The following is a 27549-nucleotide window of genomic DNA, read 5'->3' on the forward strand; positions in this document are numbered from 1 at the left end:
TGGTGGATTTATTTTTTTATTAGCAAACCATCTGCCTGTGTGTATACTGAAGACATGTTGAATGTTCTCTTGAAAATAAACTGACAATCTGAGTCAATAAACAGGTTCTATTTGCATCTAGATCTTGTAAAAGAATTAACCTATCTACATGTTTGGTGTGGTGCCATGAGTGACAGAAATGAAAGTTGTTTGGCTTTTGTTTCTTCCTGGCTTATTTTTATTTCAGACAAACTGTCATCTTACACGATAATAATGTTTTTATTTTGGCCACGGATGTAAGTGGAGGTGGTGCTTTTTGTTATCTTTTGGTTTTTCGTGTTACTTCAGTTATAACATTATGCACTGCTGTGAAGATCAGCTATGCTATTAGTCACGTAACTTGAACCAATAATAATTGCATGAAAATAGAAATTTATAGGTCATTATTGTATGTATTTAGTTTTGCTTTATAAAACTTCCAGCAGGGCAATGGGTTGCTGTTTGAAAGAATTTCCCCATGCCTTTAAACTATAGCACTTTGCTAATGTGATTCCTTATTGACTGGAATTAAGCATGAGCTTAATTATAGTACCATTTATAAATGCTTCTTCTGGTTTTGTATTTTAGGTCTAAAAATATCTGGAAGGGGATTAAGTGGTTCAACAAGTAACGCTCTGATGGACGACAGAGAATTTCCACCAAATGATCTACAAATAGACTCAAAGGACAGTCTTCCTGCTGACTATAGGGTCGAATGTTTGACCTCTCATTTGGTTTCTACAGCTGACGAAAATGAAAATCAACTTGACAATGATGGGAATGAAGTTTTGACCGGTAGTAGAATTGCTATGGGAAGACAGAATGAAGGTGAGCAGGACAGCATCAATAATAATGAGAATATGGACGGTGGAGATTGTAAGGAAAGTGAGACTGAGAGGAGATCTGTGAATGTCCATATGGACCCTCAGCTGGAGGAAAAGCCTATCACAGAAAAACAGCCAGGTGGAAAAAGAAGTCCAAGAAGCAAAAGAAGCTCCAGTAAAAAAACTAAAGGTACTTTCTAAAAAATATGCTTCTGTTCTGTTTACTTAAAAAAATAAATCTATAGTTTTAATCTGTGAACTAGTAATAAAGATAGGTTTTATGTGCCATATTAACTATTTTAAAAATTCATTTAGCTTTTTTTTCTACTTCAAAATTACTAAATCAGTTTAAATTCTAGATGTTTTAATTGCATATATTTCAATTAATCAGCTATATAACAAATGAAACACATCATGGAAGGATGAGTCGAGCAAGTACAGACTTTCAGTATGGAAATTGGGCTGACTTCCAAATCAGAGTGGCCAGAAATTCAGGCATTATGTTGTTGCTGAAGTGCTCAAGTGCAAGATTTTGGTGTCTGGATACAGAGTCAAGATTTTAAATCTTGGTATGAATAATGTCTAGACCTGTTGCTGTCAGAATTTAAAGCTTGGTATGTAGTCTTAGGATGTGCATTTCAAGTAATGAGTTATTTAAGTATTTTGAGTTCCTTAAGTGTTTTGATGTTACTTCTCCTTTAGATATTTTGCATCTGAACTGGGGAAAGAATATGTAAAAGTTTATTACATGTCCTTTTTTGAGATGTTTCTTCCTTTTCAAAGGAGTAGGATTTGTCTGCATCAACACACATATTAAGTTTCTGCCATAGATCACAAAGTTTATGTGACATTGTGCTGCAAATACATTAATTAAATTGAGTGTGTTTCATCCCATCAGTATCTTTGAGAGTTACTTGGAGCAATTTAGTCACTCTTGCGGTTTTTCTTTTTTTTTTTTTTTTTCCCCCTTCTAAAAGCTGAGAAGATGGGGAGTTAGGGGAATAAAAATAGTAGAGTACAGTTTTACAAATGACTTGTGTCTTTATGGCCTAATTCTGAAAAATGATGATCTGAGAGGGTTGCAAAATACGTGGAGCAATGAAAAGGAAGTTTTGTGTTCCATGTCTTTTACATACAGGCAAGATCTAGAAGAGAAAAATTATGTTTTCTAGTAAAGATAAGAGGATACCAAAATATGTCATTGTGAGGAGAATTGCTCATTAAGTGATACAGAACATCAGTGAGTACATCTTTCAAGTGTAGATTTTATATTTAAAAAAGAGAAGAAAGTGTAGATTTATATTTAAAAAGAGAAGAAAATAAAACAAGAGATTAGATGAAGTAATTGGTAACAGCAATTAAGATTGGATTCCAAGAGAAAATGGTGTTTTGTGCTCTTTTTAAGAACATGGATGATAAGTAAATGAAGAGTGATCTCAGCCCATAACATCTTCATGATAAAATAACATTACTAAGTGTTGCAGCCTCAGGAAATGTTCTTGGTTATGTTGTTACTAAGGTACAAATATTGTCTTGTATTTAAAATAAAGCGAGGTAGAATTAACCTGAATGACTCTGATGTATTGTTTTAAAACCAAGGGCAGAATTGGATTCCAAATGAGTGACAGCTCAACTATATGCAGGAACAATATGCAGTGTCTAGCTATGTAGTAGAAGTACCACAACAACATTAAACTGAAGGGGTTTTGTGGTAGTTGCTATTGAGCATGTTTCATGTTTTGATGTGACAGCTGATTATTAACTGCTTATTAAAGTGCATTTTTAAGTTACTTTTTTTCTCCTGAGGTAGGTTTGCTAAAACATCTGGGTCCTCTTTTTGTGTTTCATGACCATGTGCTGAAAAAAAAAATGTATGCATCTCTTCTTAAATATAGCCTTCATTCTATCTAAAAACACCTCCTGGTTTGTTCCTTGCACCCAGTTATGTCCCTTGTTGCATTTGGTCATAGCAAGCATGAGTAAATATTGGAAAAGCAGAGGCATACATTAATAATGAAAAAGCAATGTTAAATTACACCCATATTTTGTCTGGCAATAAGCCCTGCAAAAATAGCCACCCACAGAGATTGTTAGGACTCCTGACCTGGATAGTTTACAATAAAGAGTTTATAAGTAACCAAAAATAGAATGATGGAGCCTTCCATTGACATTCAGTGCCTTAACCTCTTAACCTCTAAATCTTAAACCTGGATCATCACTGTAGGGTTTCAGTTGCAGTGAACACAAAGGAATTTGGAATATGCTGAGTGCTTGAGCTGCAGGAACAACAGAATCTAAATGATTACAGAAAGTGGGGTTTATTGTTGGGAAGGGGTTAACCTGATGTGGTGGCCCCGCGTGTCCTGCTTTTAGCTGATGAGTTCTCAGAAATGGATGTGGTTTGGGAACATGCTTACCATTTTTATAGAGGTTTATTGCACAAGTCTCAGTGTATTTGAGTTTGTCTATCTGTGCAAGTTGCTTTTTGTATTTTGTCTAATTAATTTAATTTCAAGAAGTCTTTAATTTCACATACATATTTGCTGGCACTAAAAATAATCATGGTGCTGTCACTGGTTTTGGGAGGAAAGTTGGTGGAGCTTGTGTTGTTCTTTTCATTTTTTCTTTGTTTACTCCTTTATTACACTTTACTGCTATCAGTTGTTAAGTACAGTGTTGGGCTTTTCATTAATCAGTAGGTTACAGTTTTTCTGCAGCAACACTCAGAATGTGTTTTCTGAGAAATAGCATTATTTGCTTTTTTTATTCTTCAAATTGAAGATGTATTTCACAATTTCTTCCAAAATGGAATTGGCTCCTTTCAGAGACTCTTGAGTGTACTGCTTTCGAAGAACAAGATGCACTTCTATATGGAAAAAGCAGCGTCAGTCTTGGCTGACCATAATCTTTAATGGCTAACTCTAACTTTCACTTTAGGCCACGCCATACTTCGTTCATAATATGGACATTACTCACTTACAGCAATTTCACCATTTGAAATAATGCTGATATTTAAACAAATATCTAAACTTCATAAATTTGTAAAATTATGTCCTCTCTAAAGATATCAAATACATTTCATTATTAGAGAAAAATAAGTTGTTCATGAATTGAGAAATCAATTGTTTTAGGACTGGGTAGGCATCTACTCTTTACCAATACAGTATGTTCTGTAATGGCAAAGTAGCCTGCTATGCAAAAATAAAGCCAAGCTTTGTGGTAAAACTGGTTCACTTAAAGGAACAAACTTACCAATCAAAGCACTTTCGCAGAGCTTTATGATAGTATAAATGTGTCTGCAAGAGATCCTTTCTCTTCATATGGAGTTTTTTGGGAGATGATGCTCATATTCTAGTGGTTCCACAGAGCTACCAATGACTCTTAGAGCTTTCCTTCGTTTTATTATCTGGTTTTGAAATTGGAATTGTACATCTGTATAATCAATGAATATACAGAAGTTATAATCATGAAATAAACAAGAGAGTCTGGGTAAGCAGGTTATAATAACAAAAAGAGAATAGATAGTATGCTTACCCACATCCTGGGCTCACTGCAAAACTCCAGATGAGGAATCTCCAGAAAAGACCCTTCCCTCCTGGTAGCCAGCTCTTAAAAGAGTCTAGGAGAGGTGCAGCCAGGCTCCACCCCTTTTGGCAGCACAGGTGAATTGCCTTCAGCTGTGCTCCCGTGGCTGAGCATTGCTCGCCTCAGGTGATCGATCAGAGGTTCAGGCCATACAACAGGCAACAGTTTAGTTTTACCTACACTGCAGTTCATCAGCCATCTTTTTGTCAGCTCAAGTTCTTGAGGTCCTTCTGAAGTTCATCACCATTCATGCAATATTTGACTGCCCAAAAGACCTTTGTCATTTGCACAGTTTGAGATTTCATTGGCCATCTTTGTCTTGGAGAAGGAGATGAAGATACTCAGTAAAAACGGTCCATGAGTATCCCACCCACCACTGACTTTTCTCCATTTTGAAAAGCGACCATGAAGTCCTACTCTTTCTTCCAGTCCTTCAAGAACCTCTCTTCCAATGCATTGGTAACTTTGCATTTCTAAAATAAAATACAGAATTTATGCCCTGAATTTTTTTCCTGCAATATTTTTGTGCTGTCACGCTTTACATTATACTTCACATTCATTGCCAGTCATTCACCAGTGTACCTGCCTTTTTTTCACTTCTGTAAAAGTGGTAGACAGGCAGCAATGGATTGGGAAGTACTGGTTTCCTGCCTAGACAGAAATTCTGTTCATTAAATTCCTTGTTGTTGGTGCCAAAGGGGATCATCATTACTGGCTTGTCTCCTGGACTCCCAAACAATCTTGCTATCAAGGGATGTTTGTGTTTTCACTCAGCAGTACAATCCTTGCCAGTGCAAGCAGAATTCCCACATCATTTGCTTCTTTCTATCCTTTAAGTTCCTGTCATCACTATGAGGAGACGCTGTGTTGTCATCCAAAGAACAGGTTGAATTCACCTTCTCAGCAGGAGCCCTTCCTTCCCTGGACTTCTCCCTTTACAAGCTCCTTAGCAGGCATGAAGACACCAGCCAAGAGCCTACATGACATAGCCATTCAGTGCATTCTCCAGGCATTTGTCTCAGCAAGTCAACAAAGCTCTTTCCTGGAAGTAGGTGGCCACCACCAGAGTACTTACTCAACACAAAGCATTCCCTGCCTTTCAGGAACTCACTGTTCTTCCTTTTCTTCTTTCAGTCCATTCAGAGCAAAACTTTTCACCTGTTTTAAAACAGAAATTTGGTGTCTTGGGTCTGAGCTCCTAAGTATTGACTTCAGCTGCTGAAAATAACGTGAGCCACAACACTTCAGTTTGGATTCTGGTCTCTTTTTAATCACTCTAAAACAGTTTAGGCTAGGTGATTTTTTTTCATTCCAAGTTAAAGTTGAGTCCCAGTTAGTAGTGTACAAAAATAGCTGATGTGTGTCACTGTGTCTTTCCAGGTAGGTGAGCTGACATTGAGACATTGAAACCGATTGCAACTAATTTTGACAAGACCAATGTTTTATTTACTTGCAGGGCTATTATTTAAGATAATAAGATTTTATTCACAGCTTTTGTATTGAAATTTCCTAAAAATGCAGCTCAGCGTATTTTTTGAATCCTAACCTGAGTACTTGTTCTTTTTAAAGGAGTTCCTTCAGTGGGAACCACAGCAATCAAGGAGGAAAATACTCTTGTTACACATACAGAGTCTGTGCATTCTGAAGGTGCTGTTGAAGCAAATGAAAATTCTCACCAAAAAGAACAAAAACAAACGTTGCAGTCCCTTTTCTCTTTGCTCCGTGAAGAGGTTGAGCAGATGGATTCAAAGACACTGCCCCTGTGTCTCCATCAGGTACTTCCTATGATTCTGGATTGCTGCACACAACTTTGTGATTGCGACTTTTTCTCAGTGGGAAAAAGTTGCATTGATTCAGCATATGTCAGTATTCATATCTGGACAGTGTATTTTCAAGTTTTTCTGCTTCACAGAGGATGAAGGCAAATATGTCCACTCTAATATATATATATTAAATTATAAGCTGTCTCAGAAGTACATTCTGCTGTTGAAGGAAACTCTTAAAGACAGGCTTTGCATGATATGTAGGACACTAGTGGAATATTTAGGACACAGAAATGCAGATGGCTGATGTCTAAATCACATTTTGCACCAGGAATTATTTTTGCTATTGCAGACTTCTTCCTAGCTTGACCTTCATGTGTGAATGCTAAGATTCAAGATTCCTTAGTATATACTTTTTCTCGCACAGTCACCACATCTGCACTACCGAGAGAAATACTGTGTAATTTGAAAAGCACACTTTGAAAAGTATGTGGCTAGGACTCAGTGCACTATTAATGCATAGTTCTGTTGTGTTGGACTAACAGTGGGCTGGAATACTTTTTGTTTGGCTGAAGTGACTCACAGAGACATGATAGTGTCTGACTTGACTTAGTTACGTTGTCCTTATTGTGGAAAATTGGGCCACTGTAATATTTTAAATATTTTCACTATGTTAGTGCACCTGCATTCTTATTCTGTTTTGACTGAGATGAGAGGTGATGGTAGGAGAGGCTTCTTCTTCGAGATGCTTCACATTTAACATAGGAGGGGTTTTTTTGGTTTTTGTTTGTTGTGTTGTTGTTTTTTTAAGATTTGTACTTAAGTGAAGTTATTTCTTACTGTTCCTTAGTTTATTTGAAACTTAGCATTAAGGTTAACCATTTGTACTTACAGCCATGTCAAATTTGGTGTTTATCTATGAGTCAGTACAAAGATCTACTTTGGAAAACAATACCGTTAGGGCAAGAATTTCAAAACTCTTGACAAACGTGAAGGAGTGTCATTGACCGCAATAGAGATGAAATCTGTTCACAGCTTCATACGTGAGGAAGCCAAACCCTAAGGCAAACAACCTTTTCAAAGTCGCACAGAAACTGTGACAGGACTGAAAACGCAGTCTGGGTTTCCAGATTCAAACATGTCAACCAAACACATTCTCTTTCTTCCTAAGACATATCAAGCAATATGTATTGGGATGTTTGAAAAACACAATTTTACTTCTGAGCTTTATATTGCATTTACCAAAAAGCACATCACAATTCTTGTGATTTCTAAGAAAAGTCTACCTACTTTTCTGGCGAGCACAAATAAGTTTTTCATGTTGTAAATTTCTAAGACTATTTGTCAGAGGGGAGGGATGGTCTTCTTTGGTAGAGCTGTCCTGTTACAAACCCAGTTTTAATTATAGAAATGTCAGTTTTAGCAACAATTCTAATCAAACAGCTGCTGTCTGGCTGAACTGTATGACCTGCTCTATTCTGAAAGAGCTTCAGATTCCAAGGTGCTATGCTTTGGGAAATGACATAAGAAGCAGAGAGTCTTTAGATCTTTTTAACAGAGAAGAGTAGCTTCATGAAAGAAAGTGGAAGAAGGTTCCTGCATTGCTATTGTCTGGATTCTGCTGGTGAACTGGGAGTAACAAAAAAAAAAGAAGAAATTCATTCCTCTCATGTTTATCTCATGAATTTCAAATGCTTAAAATCTGAAATGCTGTAAATGGGGTATAAACCGGAAGCTTGCTGGTATATCTCTGATCTTGCTGTAGGTGTTACTTTCAGTGTCTTTGATCCAGAGATTGTTGTTTTCTCATTAGCCAGGAAGTCTCTACTTCTCCATTTCATCACATTGCACTGTAATGCTCAGGAGAGCTCAACAATGATCTTACATCATGGTCAGAAATAAAACTCATCTATCATTAAACACATGTACTTCTGTCATTTTATAACTTTCTAATATAATCATTTTTAAAAATTGCTGAAATAAATGTTGTTGTAACAAGACAAAACCCAACATATATTTGAGCAAATTCATTTGTGCAGGTAAACTTGTGATATCTTTGTTTGATATTCTCTTTAAGCATCTTTCTTAGAATAAGAGTACGTGCATTTAGTCCAAATATTTCTATTCTCTCAAAATTAAATATGAATCTGCAAAGCAGACATTTAAATCTATAATGAAAAGTTCAAATTATATCCCTGCCACTCTCATAAAAATGAAGGAACACTAATTTTCCTGTTGTTTTTTTTTTTTTTTTTCCTTTTCAGATAGCTGAGACCTATTTTCAAGAGGAGGAATGTATCCTTTTACCTGTAAAATTTGTTATGTGGTATTAAAACAATCTGACACAATAAAACAGATAATACATACTTTGACGTTGACTCACAGGTTGTGGGTCAGAGTTAAAAAGAAGCGAAGAGCCATAATTTACCCATGAGTGAATACACAGTACGTAAGCAGTTCCTCCCTAATCAGACAGCTGCAATATAATTTATGTAATAAGTCCACTTTCAAAAACTGTGCTGATACAATTGTTTATAGTTGTGCAGAAATGAGGAAGTAAGAAAATGTTTTTAAAGGACATCTGTTTTATAGGATAAAAAAAAGTTCTGTTCAGTGTTCTAATAACTGAAACTGTGTCCAATCTAGGTAAGATTTATGTTTTATTGTATCAAACAGGGCACTGTCATAGTAAGAACAAGATTATCGCAGTGGCTGACTGGACTGTGAATGATTAGTGTTTAAATGAGAATAAAAATACCAAACACGTTGTACTAAGGGAGATCAGTAACCCGCATACAACAGCAACGTGTTCTTTGTCAAGTGCTAAGTATTCAAGGTCATGCCAAAGTAATCTGAAAAACTGTCACAGGAAACAGGGCGTGACTGCCTGGTGGGAGTCCAGGAGATGATCCTAGATAATGTGAACAAGTTTGGTCAATCAGTTCAAACAGTCAAACTGGCAATAATTAAGATATTTCAGTAACTCTGGGAGATAATAATTATATTAAACCTTGAAATATATATATATGTATTTTTTAAATCTGGTCTAGCTATTTATCTGTTTGCTTTTGAAGAAAAATGTTCAGGCTGTAAAAAGAAGAGGAAAGTTGTAAGGCCATTCATGGGTATATGACTCACTAAGGTGTGTCGTGAATTTAACACAGTCTGTACATACACATTATTTGTTATGTAATTTGTAAAAAAAATACTGAGCATGTAGGCAATTATAATGATTAAATAACAAAGTAAAAAAAAGGTCCTTAAATCTTGCCAATTATGTTTGGCAATGGTATAAAAACAGGGCAACAGCTATAGCAATGTTTTAAAGGTAATATGTGAAATTACCCACCATTGTCTTCAAAAACATCCATCAGAAAAAGGAAAAAAGCCCACAAAAATGTACAGCACAAATTAGCAGAATAGAAAAATTCTGCATGAACATTATGGCTGTTCATGGAAAAACACATTAAATCTTAAAAAACATCCATCAGTATGACAGAAATGGCTCTGGGCAGCCTGGTCTAGTGGTTGGCCACCCTGCCCGTGGCAGGGGGGTTGAAACTAGATGGTCTTTGAGGTCCTTTTGAGGCCATTCTATGATTCTATGATGAAATAGTTTCTCTTTCATAGAGATTGCTTTAATGGAGGAACCTTATATTTATATCTGATCAAAGGATATATTTAAAGTGCAAAACACACCTGACTTGTGGAATTCAACACCACGGTATAATACATATTTATGAAGGAAATCTCCCCTGTACTTGCAGCCATGTTTCCCAATGTTAATAAAGAACTTACTAGATCATGTTACATTGTGTTAATTATCCATGATGTGTATTTTAATTCATCCAGTGTAGAACTGCGTATTTAACAATAATTCAGGGTTGTTGCTGTGATCCTCTAAGGCTATCTTTCTGATCTCTATTTGTTCCCAGTAAGAGAATTCTTGAGGGCAAGGAATATTCTTTCTGTTAATGTTGTTGTTTATAAACCATGCCATTTATTTGGTGCATGAGCCTAACAAAAATTACAAATATCTTTTATGTTTTTATAATAATTACTTCAATATTTTAATTAAAGTGAATAATGGAAATTATTTTTTCTATATTATTAATAAATTTGTTCAGAGTACTTCTATACTCATTGCACTGTATAATTAAATTTGAAATAGCTGATAAACATGGCCTTAAACAGAATAACAAACAACCTGAGTTTGATGGAGCAAGAAATACCCTCCACTATTACAAATTATAAAGACACTTTGATGATTGTACAAATATGATAATAACCCTGATGGGGAGAAAGAGTTCTTCATGGAGACAAAAATGAAGCAGAATCTTTACGAAGAAGGTGGTGTAGCTGTCCAACAACGTTGAATACAGTGGTTGAATAGGGGAAGTGTGTTTTGTAGAGTTTGAGCTGTTGATGTTTTTTTGATGCTGATCTCCAGTTGATGAGTAAAAGGAGTTGTATTTTCAGTCAGTTATGTTTATTGACACGTAATTGTATTTCTTGAGAGATGTGTACTAGCATTTGTATCACTGTTCTGCTTTTCACTTCCAAAAGCTTTGATTTAACTTACAGTTGTCAACAAAGTAATGTATGGCTCATCTCTTTTCTAGAAAATCTTCCGTTGGCTACAAGACATGTGAAGAGGTAACTGCTGAAAAGAATAGAGTTTTCATTTTAAGAATAGAGTTTTCATTTTTGGAACTTATCTTTGTTCTTATTTGCAGTATTCATTTTCTCCCTTGCACAGAGATCTGGATGCTAATTATTGTTCAGTCTCACTTAATGATGTTTCAGATACGTTACGATTTTCCATTCAAATATGATGTCAAAAACAAAGAAATAGAAGTATGTCTGCGTGTGTGCGTTTTTCTTTAACCAGCCTTTAAGATGAGAAGGCAATGAAGTTCATTCAGCTTGAACGATTGTATCATGAACAACTGCTTGCAAATCTTTCTTCCATACAGGAGCAGTGGGGTAAGTACAGGCTAAACTAATATGATAGTGGGAAGAGTTCACTTGTTTTGACTTTGTAAATAACAAGAGTGTTTGTTTTGCGAGCTTAAAGCCAAAAAGCAGCAGAAATAGCATTTATACCCAGATTTCTCTAGTTTGTTATGAGAAGAATATTCCTTCTTTGGACCCCTTCGTGCATGTTTCATGAAAAAGGTGCTAATAATTTATTTGTTGTCTATAAGCCCTATAGCTTTTGGGGGTGTATTTTTACTTCACGTTTCAATCTGATGTGATGTAAATAAAGCATGGCAAAATATGATGCTTTTTACACAGTCTGAAACAAGACTGTAGAACATAACAGTGGAGTAGTTGATAATTTTTTTCCATGAATTAGTTTAATATGCATGTTTTATGATAAGCAAATATTACTTTTGTAATAGTTTGGATATTTGGATTTAATTCAGAAAGAAAATGGAAAGCGGCAGTCTCTAGTCCAGATAGAACACTGAGGAATTCAGCTAAAGAACTGAGTAGTGAAGAGTTGGAAAAGCTTACTGAAGTTTGTTCTTCACACCAACAGTAAGTATAGTGTTACTTCTTTAGTGCTAACATGTTAGTGTAGCTGTTGTCTGCTTACTATTACAGTGTGCTTTCAAATGGTTGTTCAAAATGGTCAGACCAAAATCTGCATCCTGTTGCCTTCAGTGAATTTGATAATATAAGCACATAAGAGATTATACCCAATCCCTGGGTCCAATAGACCCAGGGAAAGATCTACTTCATTGGTGAATGCCCTACCTGCTGGATCTTGAGTTTAAAGGACAGACAGAAAAAATTATACTAACTGCTACTGAAAAATGATCAGCCAAAAGGCACTCTCAGTCAAATGGGGAGAGAGAACTTCTTCAAATATATTTGCATGGGCTTAGTCAGTCTGGATACAACAGAAGACAAAATACTCCTGTTGTTCTTAGAGTATGGCTTATCTTCCACATTTTTTTCCTGAGTGATGTTTCAGAAATTGGAAAACTCCCAGGCTGACCATCAGAACCCAGGCTGAGGTTATTTACTTTTGTTTGGGAAGGAATTTGCAGAAGGCATAAGCCTGCATTTCCACAAGAGGAAGAGGCAGCTCTAACGCGGCAAGTTTACTGCCACTGCTGCTGCTTCTGCAAGGTTACTCTGAGTGCCTGCAGGGTTCCTCAACCTACGTTTCATTATACATGACCTTGCAAGCTCACACAAAAATTAGGACGCAAGACTATTACGATTTATGTGCTGCAACTTGCAGCACCTCCCTGGGCAATGAATTGTTGCCTCGTTAAACATTACTCAGCTTTCTCCTTCTAATTTTTTCCAAGCAGCCTCACTTCTAACTACAAAAATTCATTAATGTAAAGTCATTCCTAGTCCCAAGGAAGACTGCAACTTGAGAAAAAATTGAGGATTGTGTTCATTTGCCATGATTAGTTCTCCATATTTAATGTTATCACTTTTCCAAGCTCTCCAGGCAAAAGCGTATTTGCTTTTCTTGTTTCGTATTTGTTTTCAGTGCTTTAAAATCAATTTATTTTGAAATTAAAATGATACTTTAAGCCAGGGTCTTGGAAAATATGAGCTTTTTGTTTTTGTAATTGAAAGTAATTTACATGCCGTGCATGAATGTTTGCACAGTTTGCAAAGTCCTCACGATTAACAATGCTGACACACCTGTGAATCCCAGTGGAACCAGTAGGAGCTCCTATGTCATACAATACCCAGGAAATATGTCCCAGTGTAAACAGTTTAGGGGAAGGGAAATAAGGCTGAGGAGGTGATTTTTTTTCTTTCCTCAACGTCTGTTACAGCCATCAGTGTTTTTATACCAGTAGATATTGCGCCCTTACATTTTTTTAAGTTGGCAACGTTCTCTTTTAGCATAAAGTTGTACAGGAATTTAGATCACTATATCACAGAACTGAAAGGGTTGGGAGGGAGCTCCGAAGATCATGGCTAAAGCAGGTTGCACAGGAAGGCATCATGATTAGTCTTGAATATCTGCAGAGGAGACTCTCTGAGCAGCCTGTTCCAGTGCACCCTCCCAGTAAAGAAGTTCTTCCTCATATTTGTATGGAACTTCCTGTGTTGCAGTTTTTGCCTGTTACCCCTTGTCCTGTCACTGCACGCCACTGATTTCACTGACATCTGTTATGAAGAATGCTGTTGTTGAGTAGTGTAATTTATGCCTTTTTTTCTTTATTGCCACAGGCCACAGGCACCCAAAAATAAGGTAAGCAGCCATTTCTGTATCTTCTGCTTTGCTGAAGGTTGCTAATAAATGTATTTTTGATATTATTTTAGTTTTTTCAGTTTAGCATAGGAATTGTTCGAAGCACGAATGTTTCAAAAAGTCGTAGCATTCCTGTGTAAGCCCCAAACTTACAGGAAATACGTCATATTTTACAGCCAGGAGTTGCAGAAAATACATCAGAAAGTGGTTGTTTGCTCAAGTTAATTGGATCAAAGAATTTAAAGGAAAGAGAAGCTGCTGCTTCCAAACCAGGTATGTGTGTGTGAATGTACATGCATTTGTTTGAAATAATATCTTGTAATGATGTATTCGTATAAATACTATATAAAGCCATTTCATTTGAAGCTACTTTTGGATGACCACAAATTGATCCATTTTTTGCATATTTTTACACAACAATTGCACAATGGACATACTATGCAATTTTAGTTAGTCGCTGATATTGATATTCAGAAGTGTAGTAAAGTAATTCTAGCCTCTGTCAGAAAAGGTTTTTGTAGATGAATATGCATTTGTAGCAGCCTCCCTAAGCTAAAATTTGTCTCAAACTAGAGATAAGATACATAAATGATGACAAATATTCTAAATTGTGGCCATTTGATATGTTTAAAAGTATTAGAAAATATTTTTGTTTTGGTATGATATACTGATTATAAGCCACATCTTTCTGTAAAGAGAACAGAAAATTAAGGAGCTTTCTGGGAGTCCAGAAGAGCAAGCTATATTTCAGCTGCTTTTTTTCAGTAAATGCTTTTATGTCAGTTTCATTTTCCTCCTCTTGCCTTGGGGCAGCAGCTGCTTTATTTGAGTAATGTGTTGAAATCATTGAAAATTAGTAAATTGTTACAGTGGAGACAGAGAGGAAAAGAACATTGTTTGACTACTATGCTACACTTCATCTTCTATCTCAGCTTATGATGTTTTTTTTTTATGCTGTATTCAAGTTGCCAAAAACGGCCTAAACTGAGGACATTTCCTCAAAAACAGCTGTAACTTCATAAAAAGATGAGAGTTGACCTAGATACCATCCAGAGGCCCCCTTCAACATAAACTATTGTACAAGTGTATTTCATCCTGAATCCAGAAAGTTCTGGAGAATTTGGAGTTAATGGCAATTCTCTAAATATATGGATTCTTCTCATCTTCATCCTCTTCTGCCATGACCACTATATTGCCCCTTCTCTGTCTTTGTTCAAGTAACCAAACCAAAAACAAAATACAGAACAAACATTCTCTACAACTCAGAAAGCAGATCAAAAGGACTGAATGCTTTCTTAGTTTTGGATGATTGAAAGAACGTGGAAAAACATTAGACTTCAATTTGGTCATTGTTTTTGTTCCAAGTAGGAACAATAGCTTTCTGGAGAGCAAAAATTCTGAGCTTTTGAGACTTGTGAGTTAAGTACTATTTGTGTCATTGTTAAATCACAGCATCTAGGCATGTTAAAATTAACGTGTAATTGGTGGTATAAATGATGGTATAAATGGACTTTCTTTGTGTTTTCAAAACATCATCAAAACCTTTGGGTTCCTTTGGAATGTTTGCAAATGAATAAAATTATGTATATCAATAGAAAGCTGTTCTAGCAGTGCTAAATACTTTTTCAATACAAAGTTAGAAATATTTCAAGTGTAACTCAAGATTAAATAGGACTTACAAGAGACACCTCGCACAAGGGTAGTATGTTCTTGATAACTCCTTACCCTGGCTGATCTATTGCTTTGTTAAGACAGTGCATCTTTTAATGAAAACAGTGGTAATGCTGCCCCTCACAGTGTCCATATGTCAGCAGCATGGGGCTTTTGTCACAGTTAGGATTTGTGTAAGGAGGACACCAGTATGAACCTAGTGCAGAAAATGAACAGAGATGATCCATAACTCTGGATTTGTATATTTCACTGAGTGCTGCATAAAAAAATAGCCAAACTGTGGCTGAATTGTACAGAGCTCCAGTGATAAGGACTAGAAGCAACATTTGCATTTCATAATTCATCATTTTGTCTGAACTCCAGCAGAATCCTATGCTACTACAACTCTACAGTTGATAATATTTAAACTAGCCTCTTCAGCATTGGCCCAGCATTGGCCAAGTCTTTGAGTATTTGTCTTAACTTGCCTTGAGCATATAGCAGGCATGAGTTGTCTTAGGAAGTGTTTTGAAATGAGTATAAAGAACAGTAAAAGGTGCTGAAAATTTGACATGCAATGTAGCAGTGATCATTACATCTCGATTCTTGTACCTCTGTAGGCAGATAGCAATGCTGGGATCATTTATTACTTTCTTAGGAATACAAGCCTGTAGAGCTCAAGGGCCATCTTTCACTGTAATGAGTTCTATTTAATTTCTGATTCCATTTAACCTTTGATGTTACAATTGGCACTGCCAGCAAAGATGCCTATTGTAACGTAGATGTATTCACTAGGAAAAATTGATGATAACAAAATCTTGTCCTAATAATCCAGGTTGTGTTTGACCTCATGACCCACACGTGAGAGGCTCAGTATCCCATTACAAATCCCTTGGGCTACCTACTCATCTGTGCCTATTTTTCAAAAAGTCCCTGTCTCATAGCCATTTCTTCATTCATAAGCCAGGTTCTCAATACCCTTCCAAGTGTTAAATCTCGTTCTGATTTTTGTCTGCATTTTGAGATGGCTGGATATTCTTTTTTTTTAATTCCCCATCCTGTCTTTTTTATGCTGCCTTGCACTTCCATTGTCTTTGAAAATGGGGATAGTATGGAATTTAATAAGAGCGTTCAATAGAATGAATTAATGTGAACATTTCTTGAAAGACAAGAGAATGTGACCTTGTTTCACGTAAAAAGTGAAGGAAAGCGCTCAGATTTAAAGTGATGTTTTAACAGGTGGGGGAGGATGAGGTTATCGTAGAGATCTTCAGTCATTGTCAGAACACATTCTGTTAATGAGGGCAGTGTTTGATCTCTTTGTTAATCTATCCATGAGACCTTTCTGCTTTTGGATGTGACCCAAAAAAATGCAAACAAGCATTTTCTAGAAGTAGGAATTTTTTGTTTGGAGCTACTGCTATTACTGCAACAGTAGTTTTTAGTAAAGTATGGAAAAAAAGATCATTCCTGCTAGAGTTAGCTCTGACCACTCTCTTCTCTTCATAATCCTTAAGGGCAAGACTTGACTTTGAGATTCTTATAATGGCCAATGTCTAGTAATTTCATGCACAACTCAGACCAGCCATCTATTCCTTCATTAGCAGATCATATCAATGGTAGGTGAATCACAAGCCATGTAGAATTCCTTTCAGTTCTCTCTGAAATTTCACGAGAGAAATCAGTTTCTATTTGTATTGTAAAGATGAACACATAAATAGGCTGAATCCCATTTTTAATATGTAAACTAACATCCAAAAAGCAACTTGTTACACAGTGTTACATAAAATATTATAACTGGATTTTTAATTTACAATTAATCAAAATCATTACCCACTTAAAATGATGTAATTTAAAATATATTAAATTAGCATGATTTCAGCTTTCTTAAAGAACTAATGAGATCTTCCTGAGTGGTAGATACATTGGCATCAAAATACAGCTTTCAGTAGTTATTAAATGCACTTATTTGTGCTTCAGGCCTCCATAATGTGGCACACTAAAATGTGCTTTAGAAGGAGGCTAGCTGTTCAGAAAGACACTCGAGTACATATTTTTCTGAAAGCATGGGAGTGACTCTCTCTCTTTTCAGGTGGACACTGAAGTGTGTGCTCAGCCTGTAAGAATGCACATAAACACTTTCTCAAATCGGGAGTCAGCTTTTCAGACTGCAACATTTTTATTTGCCTGGAGCACAGAGTCCTGTCCTTTTATTGGGAGCGCATCTCAAGGATTAGATGACAGCATTATCAAATCACTGTATGCTCTTTCTGCTGATGCTTTGAATCATCTAAAAACACTGCAACTGTTTTCCTGTTGCACTTAGGTACTGAAACTTGTCCTGGCAACCGACCAAAGAAAGAAGATCAACAGCCGAGCACCCGTCCTAGCGGTGAAAAGCAAACTGAGGAGCAGGAGGAGGCAGTGAGCCTTCTGGTGGCTGCAGGAAAGGACCACATGGAGGAGCAGCACCGCAGTGCAGAATCAGCACTGGAGCCACACACCCAGTCCACAGGGACAGTGGGCAGGCCTTCTCCGGGCTGTTTATCGTCAGGGGATGCTGGCAAAGATAACAGTTTGCTGCTGAGAGAAAAGCGGATCTCTAAGGATGCGGAAAAAATAGAAGAGACAGCTGGCAAACCCGGAGTGAAATTCTCTCCCAGGCCAATGGTAGACGCCTTGGTTTTAACAGATGCTGATTATATGCCTGCTGATTTGGTTTCTACTGATAAAAATGTACAAGCTGATAAAAATCTTCTCAGATCAAAACTTGTTGCTAGCTCTTCAGAAATCACTAGTGGCCAGTTTGGAAACAGCGATTTAAACCAGCTACAGAAACGGCCTGATAATGACGATGATGAACAATTTTCCCAGGACAGAACTGCTTCAAACGTATGCTCTGAAAGCAGTAAAGTATCTGAGCAGGAAAGTACTGCCCATTCACGAGTATGCAAGGAAATGCAGAGAGCAGCAGGACAGGAGGAAAAGGTAAAAAGTGAAGAACGAGAAGATGTCTATCTCAGATTTTTAAATGGCAACATAATAGACACTGAAGAATCATTTGCAAACTTAGCAAATCAAGAAGAATTTGACACTGTCCCAGATATTTCACCTGAACGAGCATCTTACAACTCACTGGAAGCTTTATCACTAGATGACAGCTTTTCTTCTCTTGATGAACTTGCAAGAAGGATAGAGATTGCTGAGGTAAATATTGTGAATCCTATAAAACCCTCCATGTCATCTCAATCAAAATATTTTAGGTATTGCCTATTTCAAATTGTGTTCAGTATCTCTAATTTATTTAATCTGAAATCTGTATGTATTTACTTGTTCTGAGTTAATTCAGAGGAAAAGTTCCCTTTTATCTGTTTGCATCCTTCTGGCAAGTGCTGCTCTGTGCATCTAAAACCATTGATTTTTACTTATTAGCGTGAACTCTATTTTTATTTGTAACATGAGCTGTTAGGAGAGAGGTTGACAGTTCCTGTTAAATTATGATTTTATTTAAGAGGTCTACATAATACCTATGTTTATAGCATGGATTTATTCTATTCAAAGAATAAAATTTACTTTTCCACTCCGACTAAAGGTGAGAAGAACCGCATATGTAATAAGCTCCATAAATACATGTATGGGCTTTTAAGTTTGCAGGCTCAGGCAGTTTTATTATTCAACCAAACTTAGGGAAGAACTTCTAAATCTGAACCCACCATAGGCCGCAACAAGGATAAGTGCTTTGCAAGCTGAAGTGCTCTTCTGAAAATAAACATATTGAATTTTATTGCTGTATGACTTGGTCAGAGAGTGTGTGATGCCTTCCTTGCTTTATCTTCTGCTTTTGTTGCATTTGCAAAAGATTGGGCTGTAAAAGCTTTCCCTTTAAATGTACAACTGGGATTATTTTGAGATTATGTGATTTCAGTTGCTGGAGGGGAAAGACAGAAGAAGGTGCCCTGTTGGTGCATCTCTATTTTTAATGAATTTAACAGTGCAACATCCCTTGACAATAAAAAGTAACAGCACTTTCCTACAGATCAAAAGTTAGTACATGTAGATCAAGAGCCATAATCACCCACAGACTGCAGCCAAGCAGGGAACTGAATACTGGAGATGCACACTGATGTTATTACATCTTTGGCAAAATCTCCAGATCTGGAAACAAAGCATTTTATGTTGTTCTTTTCTTTTCCCCACCTAAGCAGCTTCTTTTCTCCCTTGCAATATCAGGCATTCTGATCACCCTTAAGACACCTCGTCTTTCTGTGGGATGTCAGGAAACATGTCAGATACCAGGACTGAAGGTCCTATATACAAAGCTGGTTTTAGTTCAGCTTTTTTGGATTCAATGGTAGCTATACATGAACACTTCACAGCACATACATGTAGGATCCCAATTATACGTTAATATGGGTAATCAAACTTTGCACTGGATCCACTGCCTTATGTTCACTGATTTCCAAGGAGAGAATTGTTTCATGTAGAAAAATCATACATTAACACTATAGCTGCTATTTTTAAGTTGCTATGCTTGAGTTACTTGCATTTAAAGGATTGCATAGGAAGGAACATATTGATACTGTTAGAATAGGGATGCTTGTATTGATGGGGCCAGTGGCCAATGACGACAGTGCTTTACAGGGAATCCAGTGTCATTTCTAGTTTGCAGTCCTACTGCTAGTACTGCCAGTACTCTGATGGCAAATCTGAGTCTCTAGAGAGGTAAAAAGTACCTTGAGTCTTTCCATAGCATTTTTTTATTGTTGCTATGTAGCTCATGATGTTGGCTGTCACTGGTGGGAGTCTTTTCCAGTCTTTCTTAGGAAGAGACCTGAACTGTCTAGGGCTGGGGGATTGAATTGGGGAGAAGCAAAGATGCGTTCATTTTGACACCAATTGAAACTCGTAATATGCAATGTCTGGGCTTGTTTTACAGTGCCTGAAATTACTAGGTGCAGCACAGTGTGTAGCCTGTATTGTTTCATTATACATTTATATTTTGTTTTCCCAATTAATCTTATTGCCAGTCATTACCCTAGGGGCTGCATTTCAGACTTGGTGTTCACCTGCAACTTCCTCAGAAGGCACCAGGAACTGACAGAGCATGCCACCTCTCAGAAATGACCACCATTTACTTAGGCTGACTTTGTTTTAGTGCTAAAATAAGATGCTAATGATGTTTTGACAAGCAGACTGATCTTTGCATCCAACAATAACATTTTTTCCTTTCTTGTTCTACTTGTCTGCCTTTGAAGGTGAATTGTTCTGGCTGTGGCCATCAAATAAGTTTACAATGTTTTCATACAATAATTATGAAAGATGTACCACAAATGCATTGTGTAGACACAAGCAAGCACAACAACAACATATCCTTACATGAAATGTGTCAGTATGACAATTTAAAAAAAAAAAAGAAAAAAAAGTCAATCAATGTGATTATAATCAAACTTTTCCTGGAGCAAATAGTTACAAAATTGTCACAAATAAGTTAGAATGGAGGGCAAAGATAAAGACCGTTTTTAAAAATAAACTAGGTACAAAAATCAGATGGTAGGACCAATATTATGCAATGGGGGTGTAATATTCATTTATTGTAAATGGGGAAGGATAAGTACTCGTGTAGGAAGGGATTTTTTTACCCCATATTGAGCACAGTTGTCTCACAGAGTTCTGTAATTCAGATTCTTTATATCCCTTGCTTTTAGGCTACTATTTGCAATAATTAATTAAAGACTGAAAATCTGCTTTTTTTTTTTTTTTTCTAGCTTTAAATAACTTGAAATCTGAATTAGTGTTTTACATATTTTACAGTCAGTTGTACTGGGTATTTCTTTACTAAACTATCCATGCAAACCTGTGTGCAAATGATGGAAATTCACTGAAGCCATATGGAAAGTGCCTTCATACACCTAGTAAAGAGCTTCAGAGCACATCAACAGTTGGCAGTGACAGATTTCAGAAGTATGTGATGAAATGGCACACTAGCAATCACACAAACTGTAACCTCAGTAACGTGAGGTGTGTTTTGCCATATGAAATAAAGCTTTATATCTGCAAGATCATTAGCGAAATGAATAAAAATTTGTTTTTTTTCTTAATGGCCAATTATCATTTGAAATTTGTTTCAGAAAGTGAAAGTATTGAGAGTCCTTACCACAGTGTAAAGTAGCAGCTTTGGATTGCACTTTCTGTACACAAAGATTTCAAAATCTATTGAATACATACTGACTGGCAGCTGATTTGGGTGCAGAAATGAAGCCTTCACCTACCTGCACGAAGTGTGGAGACAGTGCTTTGTCGAGATCCCTTGTCTGGCTCTATGGCTCAGGTCCTGCAGTTTTAAGTTTGCTTGGTGTCATTTGCAAGCAGATTTTGGATGGCTGTTGTGAAAGCTCCACTCAAATAGTTTTAACGAGGCAGGGCTAAGTAACTACTCTCAGTTACATAGAAAGACCAGTAGTATCTGTTGTTCATTATTGAACCTGGAATTAAGGAAAAAATCCATGTTTCAGTACTGCCTGATACCTGTAGCTCTTTTATACCACACAGAGCAGCCCACAGCATGGGCTGGTGCAGGCCTGCATTTTTCCTTTTGTGGTTCAAGCCAAGCATAGGCTTGACTTGTGGTTAGCTGTATTAACCACACTTCCCTCATTAAATTCAAATTTAAATAATGATTTCTGGCTTTTTAAATTCCTCCTACCTCAAACACCGGCATGGAATCCTTCTAGTCTTGCATGGCTGCTATATCTCTGTTCTGCTGCTTTTGATGGCTGTTTAATTAGTGGGAGATGGTTCTGATGTAATCCATTTGTATGCTGCTTTGAAGTCTTTCTAAATGAAAGGTGCAAGAAAAAATATTTTACTTACAGTTGTTTTAATTGAACGAGATTTTATTTGTAGTGAGATGGGCGTTATTCTTATGTGACAGTCCTAAGTGCAGGAATGATATTTTTATGACTGAAAATAAGAAAAATAAAGCATGGTATTTTTGTTAGACAGTTTTCAGCTGCAGTTGAGAATGTGGTAGAAAGAAAGCTGTAAACAGGGCTTTGTGCAGAACTCCATATGCTTGTATTTGTATTTGCATTTTAAGAATAAGCTGTCCCTGAATAGGAGGCATAGCTTTGTAGTTACTCTGCAGAACAAAAGGCAAAATCTAGATGCCATGTCAGATGAAAGGCAGATGAAATAATGTAGGTATGAACTGCATATGGTGTAAAGACATTCTGATCAAAGAGAGCCTTAAAATGTTATCTATGGCTCTTGCTGGGTCAGGAGCGTAACATTACCATAATGATTGTGTTGCAAAATCAAAAGCCCTTGCTCACTCTTTTTAAGAGAAAGAATATGTTTAGAGTAGAGAAATTGTGCTGTATCAATGAAGTCTTTTACACTTAGAAGTAAATCCTGAACCGTTCACGGGTGCTAGCAGCAAAAGTAAGTGAACTTCACTGTAGCAAGCCTTTTACATAACTGTAATCGCTGGGACACATTTCCAGGTAAGCCCAGCAGACCTAGCCCTCTGCTTTCCAGCATGGAGGGGACAGAGCCCGTGACACAGTCATAGAAGAACTAGCAGGAGCCAACAGACAAAATGAAGTGTGCAGAACAGACTGCTGCACTCTTAGGACAGGAGTGAAAATACCCCACTGCACCCAGGTGGGATTCCCAAGTGCTATCAGAACCAAATGTGAGCAGGCAAATCTGGCAGCAGCTAGCTTGCTGCGTGGGTGGCTTGGGAGGAGCCATTGATCCTCTTTATAAAAGCAATGCCATACATAGAAGCTTAAAATAATCCACTCTTTTATAGGACATAATGTCATCTCGCCCTCCTAAATAAATGAGTCAAATTAATACACTCCTCCACAATCCCCCTTCCTTGTCACAACATGGAAGCATAAGTATTTATTTTCTGGCTGACCTGATAAGTTTTCATGGCAGCTCTGCAAAGCTAATTCAACATCACCAGTAGAAGCTTCAACCCAGCACGCTTCCTGTGATGAGAAGCATGCAGGCTGTTGCTGCTGCTTCACTGATACCACATAGCAGTCTTCCACATACTGATTTAAACAATTTCTTTTCACACTTTCACTACTTTATAAGTACTTCCTTGCGTTATTTCATTAAACCACTCAAGCTTTTACATAGATGATCAAAAGGGAAAGTGAGTATTGAAAGGGAAGTGCGTCAGAGATCAGCTTTATCTTCTCAGTTGCATTTTGGGAAGAATTTGTAGGCATGTACACACTGTGACCAGCTCTGTGAGTTGTTGAGATCAACATCTTAGGGGTGTAAAATACCACTGGAGCAGATACATCAAATTTAATTGCCACATTTATCAGTTAAGTGCCAAATGGCACAGTTGGGGCAATGCCCATTGGATTGTGCTCTCCATTTGTGCTCAGCACACAGTCTCTCTGATCATAGCATGCACTGATGCATTACATAAGCAAATCTAGGACAGAAGTTATGAAGTCACTCGTTTTTCTTGTTCTCCACAACTCTTATAATTGCATGGTCTTACAAATTGGTTAGATTATGGGATGGTTGGGCAGTCAATTGTCTGCAACTATAGTATTGTCTAAAAAGTTGTCTCTTCATGACGAGTTTTTGGCTCACATCTGCTACATAGGTGAGTTGCAAACTCAGTTGCAGATGTGGTATGTTTTTTTAGTTGTAGCACAAATGTATACAGATTATTTTTGAATGTAGCAAAGGTTATCACTGATACACAAAATAGGTTTTAAAAGGGACCACTCAAATTTATGGAGAGATGGATAAGACTTCTTTTCAGAAAAGAAAGATTTCAAGATAAGAAGAGCATGGCAATTGCAGGACTAAGGAACAGGATTTGCTTCTGTATGTGTTTCTTAGGTAGTACTTATGTCTTAGATAATGCTTAGGTAATATTTGTGTCTGTTTCATCAGCCTCTGTTTCATCAATAGATTTTCTTTCTTCCTTAAGGTACTTGTAATAACTTTAAACAATGTGCATTCTCATTAAAGGGGCATGGTAATGAAAGAAAAACGGTAGGTGCTTTAAAACAGAATTGTGAAGCACACAAGCAGTGAGTCTTACACTCAGTTTCACCTTACGCTAACATTAGCGTGTAGATTGTTACACCTGTGAAATATCAGCAAGTTCTTGAACCCTTTCAGTTTGCTGTCAGTATGTTAGCATGTTTGGCACATGATCCTGCAAACCCAGTTGCAGGGTTTCATCAAGTGACTCCCTACTGGCATCTGCTTCACAGCCAACATATACTGCTGCCATGGCAATTTTAGCTTTGGTTTTTGTACCCAAGTAATGTATCCTGCAAATACAGTTGCACCCACTTTTAGTGCCTATAAATTCAGATGTTCCTGTATACTGCTCACCTAAGTTCTGCTTGTTGAATACCTTTTCTTTTGTATCATTGCATCCATGTTTGGCAGAAATGGAAGAAAAATGGGATAGTTGAATGTAATAAGTATAGTTCTGTACCTATAGCACGTACCTTTGCATTAATGTTGTCCCTTGCTTTACTGTTTCAACTCAAAGTGTTTCTTTTTCTGTTTCTGTTGTCTTTGACTTCAGAAAATTGGCTGCTACTTTTGTTTGTAGGGATCTAGTTGGTATATTTGCTGTAACAAGGAAAAACATTTTCTGATATGTAATTAGGAAAAAAATTTTCTGGAGTGTAATTAGGAAAAATTATTTTCTGGACACAAACAGTTTTACAAAGAAAGGTGATTTGGTTTGTATTTTTAACTGATGAAAGTTTTGTTGGGGAAAATGGTAACTTATGCTTCGTTTAGAGGGTCAAACATACAGGGTAATCAGTACTAATTCATTTGGCCGAGGATCTTCACAGTGCCAGTTCATGACAGCATTCTCAATTCTCCATTATGCATTTTTATTCTAATATTTCTAATATTTTTCTTCCTCTAATCATAAGGAAATTATTAACTTCTCCTTGATCTAACGTCTTAAAATGGCTTTGTGGGAAGAAATGTATATACTATTGCAGCTAAATCAAATGAAGTAGGAAAGGACAATTAATGACTTATTGAACGTATCACTGCAGGAAAGCATTTTCAAACTGGTGCTTTATCCAGAGAGTTTATAACAATATGGAACTGACATTTATCCGAAAGCACAAAGATTTCTTTTTCCCCCGGTGTTTTTATTTGTTTGTCCTCTGCTATGGCCTGTTTTCTCCCTTGGGGAACCAATCACAATGCTGAAAAATTAATCTCACAATAAGTATTTGATAGGCTCTGCAGGATTATGTCTTTGGAAAGGCAGCTGTGGTGTCTTTGACCTGTTACTGTCCTCTATTGAGAGTGGTTTTGGCTGGAGCCCACTGCCCCAACCCCCATGATTTAATGACATGAAGGAGCTCATGTATAGTTTAGATCATACTAAGAATTCATTGCATGTTTAACTTTGATAGTGACCAAAAGCAAACATTGTCATCTTGAGAGTGGTTAGGCCCTGGAACGGGCTGCCCAGGGAGGTTGTGGATGCCCCGTCCTTGGACGTGTTCAAGGCCAAGCTGGACGGGGTCCTGGGCAACCTGATCTGAATGTGTGTGTTCAGTGGCCCTGCTAGGCAGGGGGGTTGGAACTACATGATCCTTGAGGTCCCTTCCAACCCAGGTGATTCTGTGATTCTGTGATTCTGTGATCTTAGTCACCTTCTATACAGCAGAATGGTACTGCAGCTTTCCTTCATGCTGTGAAATTCTTTGTTCAAGAAGAGAGTTTCACAAGTACTGCGATGTTTAAGAAAAGCAGAGTAGAAACCATTTGTTTTCTATTTCTCTCATTTGCTCCTCAAAGTCTTTGTTAAGAAGATCTTATGCTTTAATTTCTCACATCTGTTGTGCCAATCACTGTCAAATGGTTTTTTGTAATCTTTCCCAATAGATTGCCCCAGCAGAAGGATTGGTGTCTATACTAAAGAAGAGAGATGACAGGGATGGAAAAACAATTGCCCAAGTCCAGCAAAGGCAAACAAAGAGAAGAGTCCGGTTCCAAGAAATGGAAGACACTTTTGATCAAGGTATTCTAATACTGCTAACTCACAGCATGTGCTCTCAGCGTGCAAGTGGTGTTGAACTTTGGTTCTCAAGAGCTCAGCGAATGTTCACTGTACACTGCACCTTGCTTTTTTTAAAGTTGAGATGAGAAAAGGTTGTCTAGTTTCAGTGGTCTCTAGAAGCTGAGGCACTCTAATGCTCTTGAGTCATTTCAGACTCAGAGATTTGGTATTTTTCTTTCATTTCTTCTTTTTTTTGTTTGTTTGTTTTGGTTTTTTTTTTTGAGAGAGAGAGAGAGAGAGACAGCTCTAGATTGCAAAAGCCTTCCATACTTTACTGTCTTGCCCTAAGATCATTTTAACTAAAGCCCAAGGCTGTGTTGCAGTGCTGGAGTAGTTTCATAATACTTGAGTACAGTCTGCTAGAGAAACTGAGCAGAATTTGAACACTTCATGACATGTCTCACACACCAAAAGGAAAATCCATTTGCTGCCTAGTCACATTTTTTTTCTTGAAAATAGTTAGAAAAAAATTATATTGTACATACAATTTCAGTAGTTACCTTTTTAATATTATTTTTGTTTCTGCATGGATTTGGTGATTCAGAAGGGAAGCTGGTTTTCATTATTATCATTTTAAATCAAATTATAAAAAAAAAAAGCTTCTATTTTTCCCCCCATTTCCGCTCCTGACAGATGAAAGAAGCTCAGAAATTTTCTTAGAGCCTGACAGAAAAGGCAGGTGTTGATCACGGAAACAGCCTGTGAAGAAAAAGTAGTGAGGGTGCAGCAACACAGCTGCAGCATCCTCATTGCAATAAAGAGTCTTGCAAAGAGTTACCATAGATAACAGTGATGTAAACTAACCCTTCACAGTGGGCTTCTGTGAAGGTTTTGTCTCCACTCTTACAGCCAAAACATGAGAGTAAATACAATCAGTTCATCTGGCCAGTCAGTGGCAGTACGAGTGAAGGAAGAACATTCACATCTGTTTTAATTTCAAAGCTTTCATTTCCTTTCAGGTATTTCCAGGAAGGAAGGCTTTGGTTGTGCAACATTCTCTCGTTCAAATCTGTTATACCTCAGTATGGATTGATTCCACAAGTGATACAAGCAAGGATAGGGACACGGGTTTGCAGAAAAGGCACTACATAATTATTTAGGTTTCTGAAACAAATCTCAGGTTTTCTCATAGTCACATTTTGAAGAGTTAATCACACAACACCCTCCGTCCCCTTGGGAGAAAGAATGGGGGGGAAGGAAGAAGAAGAAAAAAAAAAAACAATAGGATTTATTAAAAGGAATGTGAATTAATACAGAATAATTAAGAGTAATTAATGAAAACGAACCAAAAATAAAGCTGGAGGAGTGACATCAGTCTGAGTCTTTATCGGCAGGCTCTTCACGGCTTGCCTCCCAGAAAAGATCAGAGAGCTCTTCCCCCATCAC

The 27549-nt window shown here is 37.1% G+C and overlaps 1 protein-coding gene and 1 long non-coding RNA gene across 10 annotated transcripts in view; one reads left to right on the plus strand and one right to left on the minus strand.

Moving 5' to 3' along the window:
* The window catches only part of CNST (consortin, connexin sorting protein), a 44741-nt gene that overhangs the window by 12684 nt on the left and 4508 nt on the right, over positions 1-27549 (plus strand). For all 5 annotated transcript variants that reach the window (XR_006170393.1, XM_042827813.1, XM_042827795.1 and 2 more), the window contains 9 exons: positions 607-1032; positions 5997-6202; positions 8455-8485; positions 11090-11176; positions 11620-11734; positions 13403-13424; positions 13601-13697; positions 17401-18281; positions 25989-26124. Coding sequence is in view for 4 of the 5 variants with exons in the window: in XM_042827781.1 (XP_042683715.1) it covers positions 607-1032; positions 5997-6202; positions 8455-8485; positions 11090-11176; positions 11620-11734; positions 13403-13424; positions 13601-13697; positions 17401-18281; positions 25989-26124 (2001 nt within the window). In the remaining variant the exon portion in view is untranslated. The remainder of the gene's footprint in view (positions 1-606; positions 1033-5996; positions 6203-8454; positions 8486-11089; positions 11177-11619; positions 11735-13402; positions 13425-13600; positions 13698-17400; positions 18282-25988; positions 26125-27549) is intronic.
* Positions 1-27549, minus strand: part of LOC122165121 — a 58225-nt gene that overhangs the window by 4176 nt on the left and 26500 nt on the right. Inside the window, exons 4-8 of one of the 5 annotated variants that reach the window (XR_006170398.1) lie at positions 24575-24701; positions 21778-21908; positions 21344-21556; positions 5503-5585; positions 4095-4274 (exon numbers count right to left, since the gene is read on the minus strand). This is a non-coding gene — a long non-coding RNA (uncharacterized LOC122165121). Of the gene's footprint in view, positions 1-4094; positions 4275-5502; positions 5586-8574; positions 10854-21343; positions 21557-21777; positions 21909-24574; positions 24702-27549 lie in introns of those variants that run through there. The other 4 variants (XR_006170403.1, XR_006170399.1, XR_006170400.1 and 1 more) reach the window with 4 other exon arrangements.

The sequence above is a fragment of the Centrocercus urophasianus genome, unplaced genomic scaffold (assembly GCF_019232065.1).
Source record: "Centrocercus urophasianus isolate 14NV4802_14NV808 unplaced genomic scaffold, USGS_Curo_1.0 seq_10, whole genome shotgun sequence".
In the NCBI taxonomy this organism is placed as follows: domain Eukaryota; kingdom Metazoa; phylum Chordata; class Aves; order Galliformes; family Phasianidae; genus Centrocercus; species Centrocercus urophasianus.